The sequence below is a fragment of the Xenopus tropicalis genome, chromosome 4, assembly GCF_000004195.4.
Source record: "Xenopus tropicalis strain Nigerian chromosome 4, UCB_Xtro_10.0, whole genome shotgun sequence".
Taxonomy (NCBI): domain Eukaryota; kingdom Metazoa; phylum Chordata; class Amphibia; order Anura; family Pipidae; genus Xenopus; species Xenopus tropicalis.
The window spans coordinates 115,588,374-115,609,788 of record NC_030680.2 but is presented as its reverse complement, the minus strand read 5'-3'; the positions used below and the strand labels follow the sequence as shown (position 1 = coordinate 115,609,788).

At 40.2% G+C, this 21,415-nt stretch overlaps 2 protein-coding genes across 2 annotated transcripts; both read right to left on the bottom strand.

The window, feature by feature from the left end:
* Positions 1-278: 278 nt before the first annotated feature.
* Positions 279-5,374, bottom strand: ndufa6 (NADH:ubiquinone oxidoreductase subunit A6). The gene is made up of 3 exons (NM_001017354.2): positions 5,235-5,374; positions 4,091-4,206; positions 279-463 (listed from the first exon to the last, which is right to left on the bottom strand). Exons 1-3 carry the CDS (start codon positions 5,368-5,370, stop codon positions 332-334), a joined length of 384 nt encoding a protein of 127 aa, NP_001017354.1. The 5' UTR covers positions 5,371-5,374; the 3' UTR covers positions 279-331.
* A 2,501-nt stretch (positions 5,375-7,875) lies between these two features.
* mcm5 (minichromosome maintenance complex component 5) lies at positions 7,876-16,210 on the bottom strand. The gene is given in 15 exon segments (NM_001017327.3): positions 7,876-8,739; positions 9,190-9,317; positions 9,393-9,535; positions 10,314-10,442; positions 10,637-10,749; positions 10,921-11,163; positions 11,483-11,626; positions 12,127-12,238; positions 13,015-13,186; positions 13,418-13,584; positions 13,959-14,114; positions 14,424-14,596; positions 14,919-15,047; positions 15,225-15,351; positions 16,026-16,210. Coding segments are annotated over 15 exon segments (2,208 nt in total). The 5' UTR covers positions 16,196-16,210; the 3' UTR covers positions 7,876-8,637.
* Between the last annotated feature and the right edge of the window lie 5,205 nt (positions 16,211-21,415).

The following is a 21,415-nucleotide window of genomic DNA, read 5'->3' as shown; positions in this document are numbered from 1 at the left end:
TCAAAGTGGGATCCTAACATGTCAATCAATGTATTTAGTTTTGCCATGGCCAGAACAGTTCAGAGGATTCCTTGAGATTCCACGTGATCCCAGTGAGTGATGTAGTGTTCATGTTTTCTCTATCTTATGCCATCGCTCTGTTTATTGTAGTAAGTTCTGTGGAGCAGGGCCTGCTTTCCCACCTGTATTGATCAGTATTGGTTTTTAAATGGTATTTTACAGCACTGCAAAATATGTTTGGGCTTTATATATTTGATACCAAAACTGTAGAATGTGTGTAAAGTGGACAATTCACACTGGTTTATTCGCACAATAAACAATATTTGTACACTTAGGGGTCTTGCCCAACATAAAACTTTGAGAGGAAATCTGTAGGTCGTGGAGTCTCAGTCTCATGGAAGTAGCGCATAATGTGCGTTCGTTGCTTCCACACATTTATTGTCTCCTGGAGTTCCATCTTACCCTAGAGAAGCAGGAGAATTTAGTAAATTCCATGTCATTAAAACCTTATTTAAAACCCCTTTTTAAAAAAAAAAAAAAAAAAAATCCCCCAGCAGATAATGAAACTACTAACAAGGTTACAATGATAACCTAGTTGCAAAGTCGCCCTTTAAAGTTGTAGGCAGTGGCTCAGCAGATGTTGATGGACTTCAACTCCCTGAAATCCCACTGAAAGAAAAGCTTAGGTTGTAGTCCTACATAAAGGCCCTGCAGTTGCCTATTGCTGTATCACTGATTGCAATTGACTACCACCCTCTCTCTGTACACTTTCCCCTCCTCCCATTCCCTCTCAAATCTCTGTTGTCAATCTAAATCAACTTCGAAGACATGGCCAGAGATGCGATCAGTCATAAAGAGCTGAAACACCACGCCAGGCAGATACATATTTGAAACAAGTTGTTTGTGATACCTAAAGGGATACTGTCATAATTTTGTGTTGCTATACAGTGTGCCTTGGAAATAATTCTACCATCTAAAATATCATTTTCATATTAAGTTTAATTTTGATTAAAAAATGGGGTGTGGGCAGCCATCTCAGTTCATTACTAGCACTATATAAATAATGATGATGATTATGCATAAACCTGTGCTTGCAGAAACAACCATTATGCAAGTTCCACTATTCCATTCTTACCCCTTATCATATAAAGCCAAAATGTGTGTGTGCAGTATTCATTCTCTACCTTACGCGCAATATGGGACGTTGCCACAAGTCCAGGTGATGAGGCACCACTGTAATTTATCTAATGATGCAGCTGTACACTGTGTATGCAACATTAGGACCCATTAACTGTCACTGTATATAATGCATTTGGGACTAAAGTTCACACTGCCTCCCACTGTGTTTAAATGTATTTTGGGTGTTAATACCCTCCTTCTTTTCAGTGTAATTAAGTATAACTGTACTTAGGATGTGGGGATAATGTACTTGAAAGGCACTGTACCATTATTTACAATATTATGTATAGCCTCTTTTGTACAGGTATGGGATTTCTTACCCAGAAACCCATTATTCAGAAAGCTATGACTTACAGGAAGACTGTCTCCCAAAGACTTCATTTTAGTCAAATAATTCAAATTTTTTTAAAACGATTCCTCTGTAATCTGGATTTCCATACATTATGGGGCAGATTATGGGGCAGATTCACTAATGTACGAATCCAAATCACGAAAATTCTTTTCGTTTGAATGCGAAAATTTCGTACTTACAATCTGAAAGTTCTGAAATTTTCGTATTGAAACGATCGTTTGCGAATGGTGATCCGAACGAACGTAAACGCCAGGAAAACCTTGCTGACTTTGAACCTTCAGTGCATGATTTTGGAAGCCTCCCATAAGACTCAATCGCACTCTGCAGCTCCAACCTGGCCACGATACCGAAGCTTGAATGAATCCGAAACTTTAGTACTCAGCGCGACAAATACAATTTTGTCGCACAAATTGTTGCAAAGTACGAAAAACTTGCGCAAATTAATGAAAAAATTGCAGAAAATAAGCACAGAAAAGATACAAAAGCTCAGAAAAGATACAAATTTTTTGTATTCGGAATCGTACATTGATGAATGTGCCTCTAGGTCTACTAAAAAGCAGCTAAAACATGGAACTCCTTTAAATTCAGGAAACCGAATCATACGGGAAAGGTGTCAGGGATAGCAGTTATCTTGTACCTATCCACTGCTCATGCTGATGGTGGTGGGGTGGGGGATTGTGAGATAGTACAGACATCAATTTACAAGGCCAGCTTAAATATATTGCAATATATGGACCAACAATCCCTGTTTTGTTTAAAGAAAAGGGTATTTTTTAGTAGCATAATGCACAGAATGTCTTAATGTTTTATATACACACACACACACACACACACACACACACGCATCCACAAGGTGGCACACTGCTTCAGAAAATCCTACCCAGGTGGCATGGTAAAAAGCATCAAGTCCACAAAAAGACCAGCAACACCGGGATTTTTAGTGATAAACCAAATGTGTATTCAGTAGGAACATACAGTCAGTAGTGCTGGGCGGTATACTGGTTTAACCGGTATACCGGTTTTTTAAAAAAAAACGGTATGAGTTTTAAACATACCGCTATACCGGTATGCGCGCCTCCTGCTGTTTTTCTCCAATCACATCCGGGTTGCGCCCGTGCGTACGTGACGTCGGCGCGCATGTGACGTCAGCGCGCACGCGACGTCGCTAGGACGCATCGCTGGAGCTGGAGGAACCACAAGTTGGGTAAGTTCTGCTGGGGGGTTGTGGCTGGGGTTGGGGGGGCTGGGGGGGTTGTGGCTGGGGTTGGGGGGGTTGTGGCTGGGGTTGGTGTTGGAGTTGTTGGGGGGGGGCCACCAATATTTATTATTTATTTATATACCGTCAAATACCGTGATACCGATATAATTTTGAAAAATACCGTGATATAAATTTTTGGTCATACCGCCCAGCTCTAACAGTCAGGCTGTAAAAAATATATGAAGCAGTAGAATTCTTAATGAATTCAATATATATATATTAAAAAAAAAAAAAAGCGAGAAAGCACACTTCTTCCACACTAAAATTTTCAATTATCAGGTGCAAATTTCAATAGTAATCAGAAGTTAAAATATTTACACAGTCCTTAATGAACCGCACTAGTCAAAATAATTTCTTTATTGGCCTTTATTCCATGATGGCCAAAGTCTGGACAGTACAAGCAACGTTTCAGGCTACAACTGGCCTTCTTTCAAGCTCCTTTTCGGCTTGAAAAAAGGCCGGTTGGGGCCTGAAACGTAGCTTGTACCATCCAGATTTTGGCCATCATGGAATAAAGGCCTTTTATCTTAAAAGAAATTCTTCTGACTGGTGCTGCTCATTACGGACTAGGTAAATATTTCAATATATGGACAAAAAAAGGCCTGTTTTGTGTAAAGTGGTGCAAATTTAGTATCAATGTAAAGAATGTGCTAATTTCCTATATGTATTGATAATAGGTGAGTGCAGAGGACCTCTTGTCTTTGTTTGCAAGGCAGCAGTTAAGAATGACTGAAGTTTACCAAAGTACTATACAGGAGACTAAAGGAATCATGGGAAATAAGTAGGACAACTGAATAACTAAAAGAGGTTTTTTTTAGAGTTTGTTAAGCCTGTAAGAGTTCTTTTGCTGTGGGTTTCAAAGCTCCTCCTTAAACTTAGGAGTAATGTTATATTAATTCTAGTTTTTTGCTCTAAGGCTATTGCCAGGCATGGCTGTTTTCAGCCTGTGTAAAATGTGAAAGTTTATACATTCCCTTTTGTCCAGCAGCTAAACTTTTAAAGATTCTCTAGTACTGTATCTTGAAACAATACACCAGAAGTCAATTCTGCTCCAAATCTGGTCCTATTCATCAGCTATTTAAATATAATGTACTATTACTCTGCACTGCCAAAAAAATTATGTTTATTTATATAAACTATTATAGTTTTTATTGCTGTGTAGCATGGGTCAGCCATTTAAGTTAAAAATGGCAATAGGGTGGTACATGTTTACATGGTAGATAAGCTCTGTAGACTACAATGGTTTTATTAGAGTCTTGATAGGATATTTAACTGGAAGCAAAATATATTATTAGCGTTACCTTGATAACAAGCATATCAATTACTCTCGGGTCAGTGACATGAGCATTTTTCTGAAACATCTCCCGCACTTTGTCTCTTCCCTGTTTGACTGTAATGTCCAACTGGAAAACATGGACTGCAAAGCAAGACGGTACATTCATGAGGACCATGTCAGTCAGCAGAAGCTGCATTATCATATGTGAGCGGTTATTAAACACAGTGCTAACCCCAGAAACTACAGTATATCATTTACACTAGACAGCAACATTCATAAACGTAACTAGCCGATACTAATTGCTTTCCAATCATGTCAACAGAACATCAATAAATTGCTGCAAATTGTCTCAGAATATCATTCTCTACATCAGGGATCCCCAACCTTTCTTACTCATGAGCCACAGTCAAATGTAAAAAAACTTGGAGAGCAACACAAGCCCATAAAAGTTCATGGAGGTGCCAAATAAGGGCTGTGATTGGCTATTAGGCAGCCTCTATGCACACTATCAGCTTACAGGGGATTTATTTGGTAGGAAATCTTGTTTTTATCCAACCAAAACTTGCCCCCAAGTCAGGAATTCAAAAATAACTACCTGGTTTGGGGGCACTGAGAGCAACATCCAAGGGGTTGGGGAGCAACATGTTGCCCTGAGCCACTGGTTGGGGATCACTGCTCTACATCATCCTAAAGTTAATGTAAAGGTGAACAACCGCTACCAAAATCCTGTAGAAGAAAATGGGATGTACTTTGGGGGCCTGGCCTCAGTGTAAAAGCACTACCCTGCCTATGGCCTTTATCTGCGGACCGGTGATTATATTACATTTCACCAACTGCAGCTATTACTTAGGCACATGTATCAACTGTCCATTCTTTGTTATTTTCTCCGCGAAATGATTATGCTTGGCAACGTCTTTCTTGTTTCTCGGTACCATTATCCTGCAACTTTCTGTCCGTGACTTCGCAGGTGAATAGGTAACCATACAGGGCTTACAATGACTTGCCAATCCAGTAGTGAGATGTTACACTCTGACTCTAAGATCCCTTGCTAGTGTTGCTATAAGTGAACAACATTAAAGCTCATCAGCCTTCATCATTAAGAACAGAGGTGACATGGGTTGGAGGTCAGGGAGAGGATAATGCTCAGACACCACTGTATGTTAGCTCACCGGAATTGGGCACCTCTCGGTACCATGCACGGTACAGATCCCGGACGCGACGTTTTGCTTCTCCGAGGTCTCTACTCAATATCGGTTTGACAGCAGCGGCAGCCCGTGCCGTAGCTGCAGCAGAGGACGCCGCCATCTTTCCCCTCTACCGTCTGCGTCTGCGCATCAAGTGCCAGCCAATCAGATGTAAGGTCAGCGATTGCTTTTAATACGATTGGTGGGGAGGGATTTCCGCTTACTTGAGTGTAAGAGAGTAATTCCGGCGCGTTGTTTTATTCACGGTCTTGAGATATTTTACCTTATTTCGTTTGTTTTTCTAAAAATGATAATGTGTTGTTTACAATTAAGGCTTTGCTCTGAACAGTGACTTTGTTTTTTGACTAAAAGCATGAAAGCAGTTACGTCAGCATGTGTGGAGTTAACCAAATGCTTCTAACGGTGACGTAAAGTAATGGAAATGTTCATACTAGATCAGGTCAGTCAGAAAATTGCAGCCGACCTAGCTCAACATAAATATGTCAATCACCCAACCAAAGAAATCCTGAAGGTAGCTCACAGAAAACACTGCTAAGGCCTTATCTGGAACATGCAATGCAGTTTGGTCTACTGTGCTAAAATGGGATGTCACTGAATTAGAGAGTACTAACACAAGAGCAACTAAGCAGTTAAAGGGTATGGAAAGTATCAGTTATGAATAAAGACTGGCCAAGTTGGGATTGTCTCTAAAGCACCATATCCCAATGGGTCTTTCTGGAAGGGCATCCATAACTGGAAGTAAGAATTTTTCACCCATTGAGGCACATTGGAGAGGCTCCACATTTTTTTTTTTTTTTTTTGCATCTTGTGCTGTTGAGTGGTGGTGCATGACAAGATCAGATAAAATCTCCCGTTGAGTTTAGCCCTTAGTTACTGTTACCCTCCTGTTTTGTGCTCTACAAGGAATCACAGATTATGGGAAATATTTGAGCCTAACAAAGACAAGTCAGCAATTTTACCTCCAGAGCCCATACCAGTCCCCAAGCTGACTTGGGTTATTAACATTAGAGACAAAGCTGAAGACAGACCCTGTATATGTTACAAATAATTTGGAACAATATATATATATATATATATATATATATATAAACTGAGCACACCACTAATTTGCAGACACACCTACCTCTGAGAACCACCTTCGCAGGTAATATGAGTGTAAATTTGGGAGTGCTAGTCCACCCACATTTTTGGGCTCACTTAAATCTTAAAGGAGAAGGAAAGGCAAAGTCACTTGGGGGTGCCAAAATGTTAAGCACCCCCAAGTGACTTTAACCGCTTACCTTGTACCCCGGGCTGGTGCCCCTGTTCGGAGAAAATAGCACCAGCCCGGGGTACCTGGAGCGCAGCACTTCCTCCTTCAGCTTCCTAAACTGCCAGTGGCCGGGCATGCACAGTAGAGCGAAAAAGCCGACTTAAATGTTTAAGTTCGGCTTTTCACTCTACTGCGCATGCGCGCGCAGCGAAGCCGGAAGGAGGAAGTGCCGACAGCTACCCCGGGGTAAAAGGTAGGCGGTTAAAGTCACTTGGGGGTGCCTAACATTTTGGCACCCCCAAGTGACTTTACCTTTCTTTTTCCTTTAAAGAAATTCTGTCATGACTTTTATGGTGTAGCGTTTATTACTAAATTACACTGCATACATTGAAATAATTCACTCTACCATTTAAACCTTTATTCCTAAACCTATAAATCTATTTTTTTTCCAGTTGTAATATTGATGTGTAGGCAGCCATTTCAGTGTTTTATCCCAGAGTCTGAGCTTTCACTGAGCCAGTACTTCAAAATTAAATTGCTTTTAGATAAGCTATTTTTTTTCCTACTTAAAAGGAGAAGGAAAGGTAAAAACTAAGTAAGCTTTATTAGAAAAGTTTATGTAAATACAGCCATAAGCAGTCCTCTATCAAAAGAAACACAGTATTTCTTGTCTCCTTTTTTGTAAACATGTTCTTAGGGGATCTGACTTTCTCAGAAAAATCCTTCATTCCTGGGGCTAGAGTCTGCACAGTTCTCTCCCCCCTCCCATAAGAATTCATAAAACTCACACCCTTAGGAATGTGTAAACTGAGCTATAAATGGTTAGAGCTGCAAGCAGGAAGCTATGAACACCAAGCTAAAATGGCAGCTGCAATCTTAAACAGAGAAAGCTTCTAGGGCTCTTTACTCAGGTGTGGTAATGCTTTCTGCTGAATAAATATACCATTCTAGGTGGCACTAATGTGGTGAATCTATTGGCATTAAAATGCCAAAATGACTTTTCTTCTCCTTTAATGTAACCGAGTCATGGCTAGGCTTCAATTTTTAATATTAAGTACTATTCTACAACAAGGTGTGGCAGTGGAGCATTTTTAGCAATGTGGGTGCCAGATCTGTTACTTGCTACCTTCCCATTTTGCAGTTAGGCTGCTGGGGAGGTGGACTATAACTACACCTTGCAGAAAAGAGTGACTGAAGTTTATCACAGCACAAGTCACCAATGCGTAGGAGAAACCAACTGTGTTTAGACAAGCAAGCCCTACATTTATAAAATGTGTTTGCCAAACAACTCCTAATCAAAACAAGGACACAAGTCTCTTACCAATAACAGTAAATTGAGAAATTGCAATGAACTTGTATTTAATTTTTATATTATGTACAAAAAACCTCCAAAAAGACATGACCATAAACAGAATACATTTCTACACACCTAAGCTTGCATGAAGGAAAGCTACACATCAGGAATAAAAAAACCAAAAACAAACATCTTTTTGGGCATCCTTATCTTTTGTCCAAGTTTATGTGTACAAGATAAGAAATCAGTCCAAATAGTTATATTTCTAGCTCTGCTTAAATTTTCCATTGACTCCACTGTACAAGAGGACCATGGTAATATTCTGGAATTGGGCAATTTAAGGCATTAGTTTACACACAACACCTAATGCTGCCTGGGTCTGCAATGTTTCCTAGAAATACTGCCCATAAAAAAAGTACAATTGTTCATTATGCATAGTCTAGTTACTGAATTAACTGGTTCTGGTCCTTCATTTGCTGTCCCATATGATCAAAAGGCAATTAATGCACTTTGTATATAATTCTCTATATACTGATTCATTAGAACAAAGAATTTGCTGTGAGGCACTGAAATATGCAACTACATCAACTTTAGTATATTTCGCTGCAGTTACCAGTTTTATACTTTAATATTTTACACATTTGACCTTGTATATAAATTTTTTAATACATTTCAGTCTATGAACAGCTGAATATTCTATCCAGTTTCTTAAATACTCTCATTCTGAGAGTGTCAGTATATGTTCACAGGTGTCCATGCAGAGGCAATATGATCTCCAATGCAGAGCTGAAAGTGACTTGTTTCATGCACTGTTGTGACTTCTATTTGATGCGGTAAAGGACTTTGCGTTGCAAGCGATGCTGAATCTCTCCTCTCCTCATCATGAGGTGCAGAACCTTGTGGATGGCATGCTCAGGGTATTTCTGTAGAGAGACAATAAACACAAGAAGTGTAGTCCACAGTAAAACTAGTCAGAAGTACAGCTTTAAATCAATGAAAATGATTCCAAGGAAGAGAAAACAGTTCCAAAGTACTTTGAGGCAATGTAAACTGGGTCTCCACTTGAATTACAAATTGGCCTGGGCTGTTAAGCAAACCCAGCTGAACAGAATTTAGTCCATAGACCACTGTTCAGCTACATGATAAATACCTCAGTCTTGTACCACTACGGACAACCGGAAGTTCTCGTTCATAATGGTAATGGCATTGTGGTGCACTAAGTAGCCCAAACATTAAAGCGCCCAAAACCACCCCCCATACCAAACTTGCATGCAAATCATGCACAATTGATAACCATGAAAATCAAATGATACAGCACTCAAACTGCCTTGTGTGCCGTTAGCTAAACTGATTGCAGGTTAACTTTTTCCTACCTGTTTAAGAAAATCTTGAATAATACTGTGCTCAGACACCTGTGAACCAATTGCAAAACGCCTCTTCAGCTGTTTCTCAATGCGGGATAGCATTTCCTGATCCTCTTGCGTAGTAAAGCCTTCCACACCTGCAAACAGAAGCTGTTACCGCCTATTCCCACAATCTTGTTTACATGATTTTTATGCTTTCCCTTTTGGATTACCTGAAAGGCTTCCAGACATGGCAGCATCCAATGTAGACACCTGGAACAATCTTAGTGCTTCCTCTACATCAGTCTCTGTTGCAAAAGGCTGCAGCTTCATTTTGCCAAGAGATTCCGATATCCGAACAATCGCTTCTAATTGTCTGCAGACGTTAAAACAGAAAGAAGTATTTTTCTTGCACCAGACAGTGCTAAGCAAGTTGGATGCTCTGTGTTATAACAAAAAGCAAAAACCCTGCTCCTTTCTAGAACCCTATTTTGAAAGGGGGTGCAATAATATAGTTTGTATAAGCCAAAAAAACGCGACAAAATCGTATTGTCGCAACGAGTACGAAAGTTTCGGATTCATTTAAGCTTCGGTCTCGTGACGCCATGTTGGAGCTGCAGTGTGCCATTGATTCCTATGGGAGGCTTCCAAAATCGTGCACAGAAGGATCAAAGTCGGAAAGGTTTTCCTGCATTTTACGATCATTCGGATACGAAAATTTCGTGACTTTCAGACTAATACCATTCATGATATTTGCAATCATCAGAAATTATCGTATCCAATCCCAATTTTTCCCAATTCAGGATTCTAACTCACGTTTTGATAAATCTACCCATAGTGTCAGAGTATTTTATGACTGTTCACAACAATTTGACCCAAATTAGTATACCCATGAAACACTCACTAATACAAACTTTGGCTTAGTTTATGATACTAATGCATAGCATGTAGCAGAACATAACATGTAGCAACTGGGCAGAAGAGTGAATCCATCTTGTGGGAGAAGGAGACAGGCAAGTTATAAAACCCTAGACTCAAAAGGCAGTGACTCGGCATCCATTCACCTTACTGAAAGGGCTTCATCTCATGCTGTCACTACCTCCCCCACTTCCAGTGCTAAGTAAGAGAATATTCAAAATTAACATTTTTACTACCTGACTGTAATCGGGATACTTGATCTCTTCTCAGTCTCTCTCTCGTGATCTCTAGCTCCGCTGCGCATAAGAATATATCGATTCTTCAGCTTTTCTGCTGATTCAGCTGAAAGCCGGGGACCACATTTTCTGCAGGACAAGAGAGATCACAAATCCAAAATTTTGAGAAGAAAAAACAACAAATGTGGAATTAACAGAAAGCAAACTAATATTTAGCTACAAATGCAACCTGATACATTTCCCACTGGGAATATATTCAGCATATTTATTGTGTTCAGTTAGTGTATTTTCTACAGAACAATAAAAGTCTGCGTGATACTTACGCTCTGCAGTAGGCAATGTATTTCTTAAGAGTATTAAGGTCAATCTCTCCCTCCACAGAAGAACTCTGTGTACGTGCGCTGAGATGGACATTCATAACATGCTTTGCGAGAGTCTGCAAAAAGATGAGCAAAAGCCCTATTACTCTGTGTTCTTTACCTGTACAACAGATTCTCAAAAGCTATAAGGGAGCAAATACTTCTGGACTGCTTGGAAATGGTAGTGACAGTCAAAGACACTCTTTACATACCATGATTATCACGCCACTTGGCTTAAGCATACTAACCATGTCTCTCTGCTCATTGTGTTCATCTTTTACAATGAAGATCATGTCGAACCTAGAAAGAATGGTGGGCATGAAGTCAATATTCTCCTCGCCCTTGGTGTCATCCCACCGTCCATATACTGAATTGGCAGCTGCCAAAACAGAACATCTGGAGTTTAGTGTGGTAGTGATGCCAGCTTTTGCAATGGAAATAGTTTGCTGTTCCATGGCTTCATGAATAGCAACTCTGTCATCCTCTCGCATCTAAAAAAGATCATAGACCAAATTATCTGGAGATGACCTATGGTTCTATCTAAAACTTTTAACATAAGGCAATGGCTAAAAGATAAATTTACATGACAACACCAAGCAGATATTATAATCATTGTCAGATTTGTCTTTCTACAATATAGGATGCCTATATTGCATGTAATATAACAATATGAACATTTTTGCATCTTGATGTAAAATTTTTTTAATACTCAAATAGAGGCAATTTCATGTTTCTATCCTAGTACAAACAAATAGACCTAGGTTAAACAGATCACTATACTGCTAGTTAATACTTCAGTATCGGCTTTACCTTATCAAACTCATCAATGCAGACCACCCCTCCATCTGCCAGCACCATTGCACCTCCTTCCATAATAAAGTTACGGGACACTGGATCTCGCATAACTGAAGCAGTGAGGCCAGCTGCACTGCTGCCTTTCCCAGAAGTATAGACCTATAAATATATATCAAAACACGACTTACATTAGACTGAGGAAGCAATACTGCAGTTGATTAACAGCCCCTCTGTCCAATCATCCTGTCTGGACAGGGCTCTCAATGTATACACATCTGTATAACAGACAGTTGTATATTATACATCCAAACATATATCCCCTAGTCTAGAGGAAGCATTTAACAAGCCAGGAATGAGTAACTAAAAATTCAGAGCAAATCAAAGAGCTGTAGACGGGTTTCTTACAGGACTTTCCTCCAGTTGCTTGAGTCCAACCAAGAACACATTATTCAAGCTCAATGACAGATAGTGTAACTCAGTAATAAAACATAAAACATAAAATACCCATATTCTGAAATAACGTATAAATAAAAATGTACCTATCCTCAATCTATAACTTAATTTTTAAAAAAAATCTTTTCTAATATCACACATTACAAGGATAAAAGTAAGAAAAAGCAAAGGGGAGACATGCATAATAAAATAAACCATATTCATACCCCTATAGGAGAGCAACGTTCCACAAACTTTAGCAGCTGTGATTTAGCTGTGCCAGGATCCCCAAGCATCAGCAGATTAACATCACCTCTTCTGGTCAATCCATCTGGAAGCCTAAAAGGAAAATATAAATGTTAACTTTCAGTGCAATACATTTAGTAGAAATGACACACTCATAGATACACCAAAATGCATAGGAACCTATGCCTGTTTTGGCAAACCATGTAGTGGTTGAAAAGAAAAAAAATGCATATTCCATCTATGTTCAGATATCATAAAACAAATCTATATTGAGCCAATGCTCACTGTTCCTTCTGTTTTTGCATGTATAAGCAAGTACTAAACTGTATAGCCATACTGAGTTTTTGGTGCACTAAGGACTCCTACTGACAAGCAACATGTTGTGCTCCACCTGTGTTCAGTGCTTACATGCGCCTGTGTGAGCAAATGATAGGGAAGAATGGTCTGCATCTGTTCCTGCATTTCCCTGTGGTGGAAAGCAGGAAGGATCCAATGCAGAGGAATGCAGGAACAGATGTTTGAGAGTATGAGCCCTAACACTATTACTTGTGTTCAAAACAATTCAAGGAAAATGGGAAAGCCAAGAGCTATGTGCAAGACTGCCAACAGTAGACCCTGATCTACAGTACACAAGCTCATTGCAGTCTAAAGGACAATTCTGCATTTAAGTAATCCCTGACAGCTTCAGTACCTGCCAAAAGCAGCACAATTCTCCATCATGCACCTAAAAAGCAGCTATAAACCATGTCAATTTTTGTTTCACTATCACAGTTCTTACTCAGAGGGGACCATGGTGGTTAAAATAGCTATGGGCCATTTGCCTATAAGGGGATATCACTGTTTTAGTTTACAGTTGACAGAAGTTTTACCTCTTGCGGGAGCCTCCAAACAGCAGGCAAGCAATGGCTTTCTTGATGTCACTACTGCCATAAATGGAGGGGGCAATACTTTTAGCAACAGTCTCATAGATATCAGGCTTTGCAGATAGGCGCCTAAACTCCTCTTCCTCTTGTGGCGTTATAGCACCTGCTGCACTTCTTCCTAAACAACGAGTAAGCAATAAATGCATATCACACATCTGACAGCTATAAGTGTTGAGTAAGTGTATGTGTTGTGCTTGGGGGAGGCAGTGGGCACCCCCTTTAGAAAATATTATTAACACTCGGGATTATATAGGAATTGTGTTCAACTGGAATGGAATGGAAAGTTCAACTGGAATGTGTTACTGTCCCTTTAAACATAGCTGCACTTTTGCATATTGCCACCTCTCACCTGTTCCTTCTGTATCCACTTGGATGCCCACTACCCTTATATAGGAACTGCGGATCCCAACTCCCACTCGATCCCGGCCCTTTGTTGAGGTCTTTCCACTCTTCCGGATTGAGTAAATACCCATGATTGTCACTCTGTTTCCAGGAACAACCTTATCACACAAGTACCTTAAATAGACATTAGGAAATTTAAATGTTTAATGTGGTATCACAATAATTTACACCAAAGCTAATAGCATTAGATATAAAAAGGCAGACTCGAAAATAAATGCATTTTAAATGGGGTTAATTTAAGCCGAGGTTACAGTGCACTTTAAATGTCTTAACCACAAGACACTGTATGGAAGAGTCTCCTGTAGCAACATTAACTCTGCAGCTAAGCATCAAATTGACAGTGATCAGAAAAAAAGCCTCTGTCTACATCCCAAAAGAAATATAGATGAAAAGGACCAATTATTTGCAAACCTATACATAGAACATACTGCATTTCTCTAATCTAGCAATATCTGTTTCATTACAAATATATTTAATTTTAAACATACCTGTCACAATACAACTGCATGTGTCTTGGAAGCTCTCCATGAGGTACAGCATCTGGAGACTCCTGAAGCTTCAGAGTTTGAAAATCTACACATTTGCACTTGTCAGGTATAATAAAGTATGGGTCCAATGGGCACTTTGGACGGCCAGCCTGTTCCCTGTGAAGAGTAACAGCAAAAGTTAAAAGAATCTAAAAGGTAAATGTTGTGCTGACTAATCAATTTTACCACAGCTAACAGCCAATTCCATCCAGTGGTGAACTATGGCTCCTAGACCTTCCCCCCATATCAACTGTTAACAGATAATGGAAATACACTCCACTTCACTAAGAATAGTACGAAGTATAAAAAGGCTTAAGAAGTTTGACAAGTTGCTTCCATTGGAAGAAAACTTTATATTACACAATCACAAGGGTCCAAGTAACATCAAAAGACATTCATGTTCCACAGAACTTCAATTACACATACGTGTTGCATTTACGTGGCATAGCATATCCCTCTAGACCAGGACGCACAGCTATGTTGCCAATTGTGTTTCGGCAGCTACGACACTGGATTGAGATCTTCGTAGCCTTGGCTCTCACAGCGGTGGCAGCAATGATAATGCCGGGAATTTTGACAAGATGAGACATTTGCTCGGACTGCAATATAACATTGGGTGAGAATATGCAATGGTTAATAAAGTGGCACAGGGATTAAATAACCCTAAGTAATATTAATGGCAGTATGTTGTGACTTCAGTGGAACAAGCTGCACCACTGACTAAGCAGGGCATAATATTTAAGTCTAGATATTTAAGCATACTTTGATGAAAATCTGACATTACCACCACTTTGAAATGAAAATATTAACAAATGTCATTTATAAAAAAAAACAAAAAAAACACAGGTATTGTAATTATATGTTTACGTAGCCATGTGACAATGCAAATTTCAAGAGACCATCAACCATAGAATTTCTCACCTTCAGGCTTCGAATATTAGCAGGGTTGGCATCAGACCGCAACATAACTTGGATTTCCTGTATAGTTTCTTCACCTGCAGGTCGTGGGCGAGTCACCTCATCTGCAACTTCCTGGGCTGCCTCTTCCAGCTGTAAATTGAGTTAAACAATGAGTAAAATCATAAAAATATATAAAATCACACACTGACTGTGACATATCTTGCTATATTATACATATACTCTACATCCCAGATGTAAAGACCTTAATACTCACAGTACTGGCAAATAACTGGCAGACTGAACACATTGGTACTAAAAGCTACTTACCAGCTGCAGATGTTCAGTTGGCTGTTTGTACAAATAATCTGCAAGGTCCTCATCAAAGCTGGCCAGGTCCTCCATTTCCACCTCTATCCAGTATTCTCCCAGATTATAGTGACGCTTGAGTTCATCTCTGTAAATAAAATATGTTGTTGAATGTATGTTATTTGGCCCTGTCACAGATACTGAGGGTTGTAAACTACAAATCTGTAAAACTATGGTCAGTCCCGATTTTGACATTGACTTAAGCACCTGCAACACCTTAAAGAGGAATATAAAGACAAAAATCCTAGTTCTTTGTGATATTTAGTCCAAAAAATAAATTGACAAAATAAACTTATTGAAAATTCTCTACCATTTTTTATGGCTTTCCTATAACAGACTTGGGAAAAAGTTTTCAGATATGAATACAGAGCTCCAGTTAGCTGTGTTTTAACTCAGTTTTACATGCTTTGCCATCTGATTTTTTTTAACACCTCCTCTTATCACAGCCACTGTGCATTATGGGTATCTCTGTACCATTAATGTAACCATGGATCTATGTCTAGGATGGAAGGACAGTAGTGGATCGGAAGTAATTACAGAACAGCACTGACACAAGTGATGGGTATGACATTTCACATGTATGTAGATGAATATACAATGTAAAAGTCCCCTTTACATGGCACTTAATGACACATGCGCTCGTATATATGTTCGGGTCATGCTCAAGCCCATTAGTAACCTCTGAATTAATCAGATCCCTTCGTTTAGGATTACACCTAACAAAATCAAACTTGTAAATCGTTACAACAAAGTGTCCCAGACCTGTATTTGAAGGTGAAGCCGGTGCGATCGGTCCCTACACGGTACTGCCTGAGGAACTCTCTGAACCGCTTCTTAAGTTGTGATTTCTTGGCTTGTCCGTCGTCACCCACCGGCTGCTCTCCGCCAAAACTATCGCTGTAGTAGATTCCAAGATCGTCAAATCCCGACATTGTAACGAAGAAAAGGGTACCAAGCACAAAAGGCGAGAGCTGCGGCCGCCAATGCACCTATTTCACAAGAACGCGCGAAATCTTTTTTTCGCGCCAAACCTCTGTAACAGCGACGATCTGTTCCGCCTCAGCTATTTCCCTATTGGTTGATACCGTTTCTAGGGACCGCCCTTCTCCTGTATCTACGGCCAATCCAGCAGTGCACGCCTTACGTAAGAGATTTCGAAGCCTGCTGAGTGGCTGGGAGTAATGGCAGCTTTTTCCCTTTCATAGGTGGGAGGGCAATGCCTGGCGCCAAACTTTACCGAAACAAAATGGAGGAAGTTGTAGCTGAGGAACAGAAAAACTAGCGTGTTCAGAGGAGTCCAATACTCTGAGGCAGTATTTTAGAACCGAGTTCTACTTGGTCTTGTTATGGTGATTTCATTCTACATTTCTATCTATTTTACTTAAAGGGATATTATGATTTTTATGGTGAACTGTTTATTTCTAGATTTCAGTGTTTACTTAACTTGCTCTACCATTTAAAGGAGAAAATCAATTCATACTTACCGAGATTTTCTTTTCCTGGCCTTCCTCCCTGGCAGCATAACATTTGGGTTTATCCTCTACCAAATGTTATGCTGCCAGGGGATGGCCAGGAAAATGTTATTCTGTGTAGGCAGCTATGTCAGTGCATTGTGCCTGAGGGGTAGATTTATTAGAGTGAGAAACTTGCTAGAGTGAAATTCTACTATTATTTTTTTAAAAGGGTGAACTTTTACACTCACTAATTGATAAATATGCTTTTAAAAATCAATGGATAGAAGCGTATGTAGGGGTTTATCAAAAATGGGCCCTTAGGACAGACACCCCTAGACTAGGCCACTGGTTGGTGTTAGTTAGCAGGGACACTGGGATGACTGGGTTCTACATAGTTAACAGGGAGTATACCTGTAGTTCGGGTTATGGCCACCGGGTGGTGCATAGGCCCATAAAAAGGGTAGCAGCCATCTTGAGCCACTTTAGGCTGGGATAGCTCCTGGGACCAGGAGCTTCCCCTGATAGAGTTATTAGATAGTAGTTTCTTGTAATAGGACATTCTAGGAGTGTCATGTAGGACACCAAGCTAGAATGGGCGGATATTGCCCCTCCAGGAGTGGTAGTGGGGTTAAGACCCCCCAGCATTACATCTGCTGGAGTGCAGGGCATTAAGTGGCTAGGTAGGTGGACAAGTCCCCGCTAGTCCAGGAGTCCGGATCTGAGGGTGCCATACGCTAGTACCGGTGTGGGTCCTTGTGGTGTAACTCCTAGCATGGGTACTGAGAACTCCAAAGGGAGGGTCTCACAGATAGTACCGGGGATAGCACCTAGATAGGAGCACATTGGGGAAACCCGTGAGGTAGTACCAACAGGAAAAGGATCTCAATGAGAAGTAAGGAGATATGCCCTGCCGTGTGTATAAATGATATGCCGCTCCTGGAGAGGTCTCTGCCTGAATAAACCATAGCATTCCTTTCATATACAACTGTGTCTGCTGTGAGTATCTACCTAGCCCAGAGGACCACTACTACGCCGGTAAGGAATAACTCAAAGAGTGAGTACATCACACCGGGAGTACGTGGGTCCCAAAGGGGCATTGTATCCTGATCGTTTCCCAGGGGGTGGAATATAGTTCCACAAGACCATCCCTGGGTGGAGGCACGCCATTTAGGGGAGAATCCCTTGTAAACCCCCATAGTAAGCGGGGGCTCAGGACTCCTGTAGCGCCAAAGTATCGTGCTCCAACGGGTAGTGCCACAACCGTGCATAAAGTGGGCTACACGTAATTTCGGTATAGTGGACTGTGGCAAGCTCTAACTTCGCTCATTGATAAATATACCCCTGAGTCTGAGCCTTCAGAAGGAGCCAGTGCTACACATTAGAACTGCTTTCAGATAACCAATCGTGTCTCCTCCTCCCATGTAACGGGAGGAGTCCCAAGCCAGACTTGGATTTTTTACTATTGGCTGCTATTCTGATATCTACAACTTTTAGCAACGCAGGTGACAGGAAGCTGCTATTTTGTCATTGTTCTGCTGATCGGCTGCTGGGGGAAAGGAGGTGGTGATATCGCTCCAACTTGCAGCACAGCAGTAAAGTGTGACTGAAGTTTATCAAAGCACAAGTCGCATGGCTGTGGCACCCTGGAAAATGGAAAAACATGACTTGCCCCATGCAAAATTTCTAAATTAAATCTAAAAAAAAAAAAATCTGTTTGCAGGATTCTGCTGGAGAAGCTCTATTAACTGATGTGTTTTGGAAAAAAACATGTTTTCCTTTAAGGCTTATTCTACACGAATCATATGGTGCATATTTTTTGCAAGCCGAAAAATGCTTGCCGAGAATACGCCCCATATGCTTAAAACTCCCAGTGTTTGCACCTGAGTGAATTGATTTTTGAGCCGCAGCAACCAAGGTATTTAGCACAAAGGTCCAGCAATTTGGAACATCTGTGCCAAGTGAGCTGGCAGGTCATCCACTTGCACAGTCCCATAAAACTACAATTTGCCTTTTGTATAACTTATAAATAAATGTTGTAGGATCCTTAACTTGCGCTACTGTACAATAACATTGTAGTTACTCTTTATACCTATGCAAGCTAATTGATAGCAATATATATATATATATATATATATATATATATATATATATATATATATATATATATACCAAAACACCATACAGTAGGCGCACTCCAGGGTCTTTTATATAAAATTCAAATCTTTATTTTCATACAGCCAGAAAGATTTGAATTTTATATAAAAGACCCTGGAGTGCGCCTACTGTATGGTGTTTTGGTGTATAATATTCCCTGGCAGCACCCGGGCAATTAAGAAGTAAAACACAAGTTTGGAGTGCGGATTTTTACTGTGGCTATATATATATATATATATATATATATATATATATATATAATTACACACATACAGTCAGTGTTACAGCGAGTAGTCTGCAATACTCCTACTTATCTAAAAGATACACCACATGTACTTGAATGTATTAAACAGGTAGTATTACCTGAAGATGGTCCATGCTTACTAGCGAGTATGGATGTGGTAAGTCTTTATACAATCATACCACACACGTCCGGTATTGATGCTGTTAGGTGGTCTTTGGTGGGCTCCGAGGCATATGTTGGTCCACCGGTGCCTTTTATTTTGGAGCTAATGAACCTGGCTTTATCGTTGAATTATTTTCGTTTTGAGCTGAATTATTATTTACAGATAGCTGGTACGGCTATGGGGGCGGTGATGGCACCTGCCTATGCCAACCTTTATATGCACCAATATGAGCAACATTACATTATGCCAAGGTTCAGACATAAACTTCTGTTTATTTGTCGCTACATCGACGATATGATTATTTGGCGTGGCACCGAAATAGAATTTTGTTCGATGGTGGACTAGTTGAATAGCCTTGAAAGCCCGGTAAAGTTCAACTATAAGGTTAGTTTAACAAAAATACACTTTTTGGACGTGGAGCTTATTAGGAATGGTACGCGGTTAGATTTTTCTTTTGGAAACCCACTGACAATGTTTTACTTCATTTTCAAAGTAGCCATCCTGAACCTATGAAAAAAAGTCATTACCTATTTCCCAATTCTGTAGAGTCCTAAGGAACAACTTAGCAGAAAAACAGTTGGGGGAAATATGGGTTCTCTTTAAGGATAGGGGATACCCAGATAGTATTTTGCAACAGGCAGTCAAAATCGCACAAGAAAGATGTACAGGTCCCAAGAGCCCTAGGACCAGTGAGGCACGGTTGGTTTTTAGTATAATCAGTGCACTAGATCCCTGGGTAAATTTGTTAGAGAACAGTGGAATATAATTGGCGCTGACAGTGATCTAAGGAGAATTGTCCCGAACCACCAATGATCTGTTATAGAAGGGGTACCAACCTCAGGGATCTCCTAATCAAAAGTGACCCAGTAAACTACTATTTACGACAACGTGGCACTTGACTCACAGGGGTGCTTTCGCTATCCAAATTGCACCTCGTGCCGGTATATGACACCTGGTGATTCATTTCTGCATCCATACACAGGAAAACGTTATAGGATTAGACATCACATTACCTGTACAACCACCCATGTAATTTATTTAATTACATGTCCCTGTGGGCTTTCATATGTGGGCAAGACAGAGCAAACCCTGCGGATGGATGGGCACCGCTCTGCTATAAGTACGGCCTTTAGAGATGGTGCAACCAATAAGCCTGTAGCCAAGCATTTTTTTAGACAAAGGGCACAGATTGCCTACTTTCCATTACATTGCCATTGACCATGTCCTGCCCCTTACAAGCGGTGGTGATCGGACCAGGAAACTTCTCCAAAGAGAGGTGTTCTGGATTAAAAAGTTAAGTACTCTAGCACCGGCAGGGTTAAATGAACACTTCTTTTTTTTTTTTTTATGCTTTCTAGATCAAAGGTGAGGTGGTGTTTCGGATAAGTTGTTACATTTGTTACAAGTGTTATTACTTCATGAGTTAATATTCTGTATCTTTTTTTGTATCATTATATGTATCTGTCCTGTAATATACGGTTCTCTTGCCAGTAGAAAAACCTACAGGGTTTATTCTCCTATCATGTGATCGGGGTGGGAGCGTGGGGTTGGGTGAGTGTTACAGGTTTTATTTTATTGTATGGTCATTCTCACATTCAAAGCAGTCCATAACTCTGCCCCACCCTACATCTCTGAACTTATCTCTAGATACCATCCAACCCACTTGTTAGGCTCCTCTACTGACCTGCTCCTCAACTCCTCTCTCATTACCTCCTCACACGCTCACATTCAATACTTTGCAAGGGCTCCCCCCTTCTCTGAAATTTGCTCCCACAAACTATCAGACTTTCTCCCAATCTCTCTGCCTTCAAGAGATCTCTAAAAATGCATTTATTTAGGGAAGCTTACCGTAATCTAGTTTAAAATAACCTCAGTGTGCTGCTAAAGCAATACCCTCTGCTACACCTCTCACAACTATGTCATGCCCATTCCCACACATTGTGTCTCACCCTTTCTCCTTGTAGATTGTAAGCTCTTTTGGGCAGGGCTCTCTTCATCTCTTGTATCGGTTATTGATCGCTTTATATGTTACTCTGTATGTCCAATGTATGAAACCCACTTATTGTACAGCGCTGCGAAAAATGTTGGCACTTTATGAATAAATGTTAATAAATAAATAATAAATTTATATATTTAT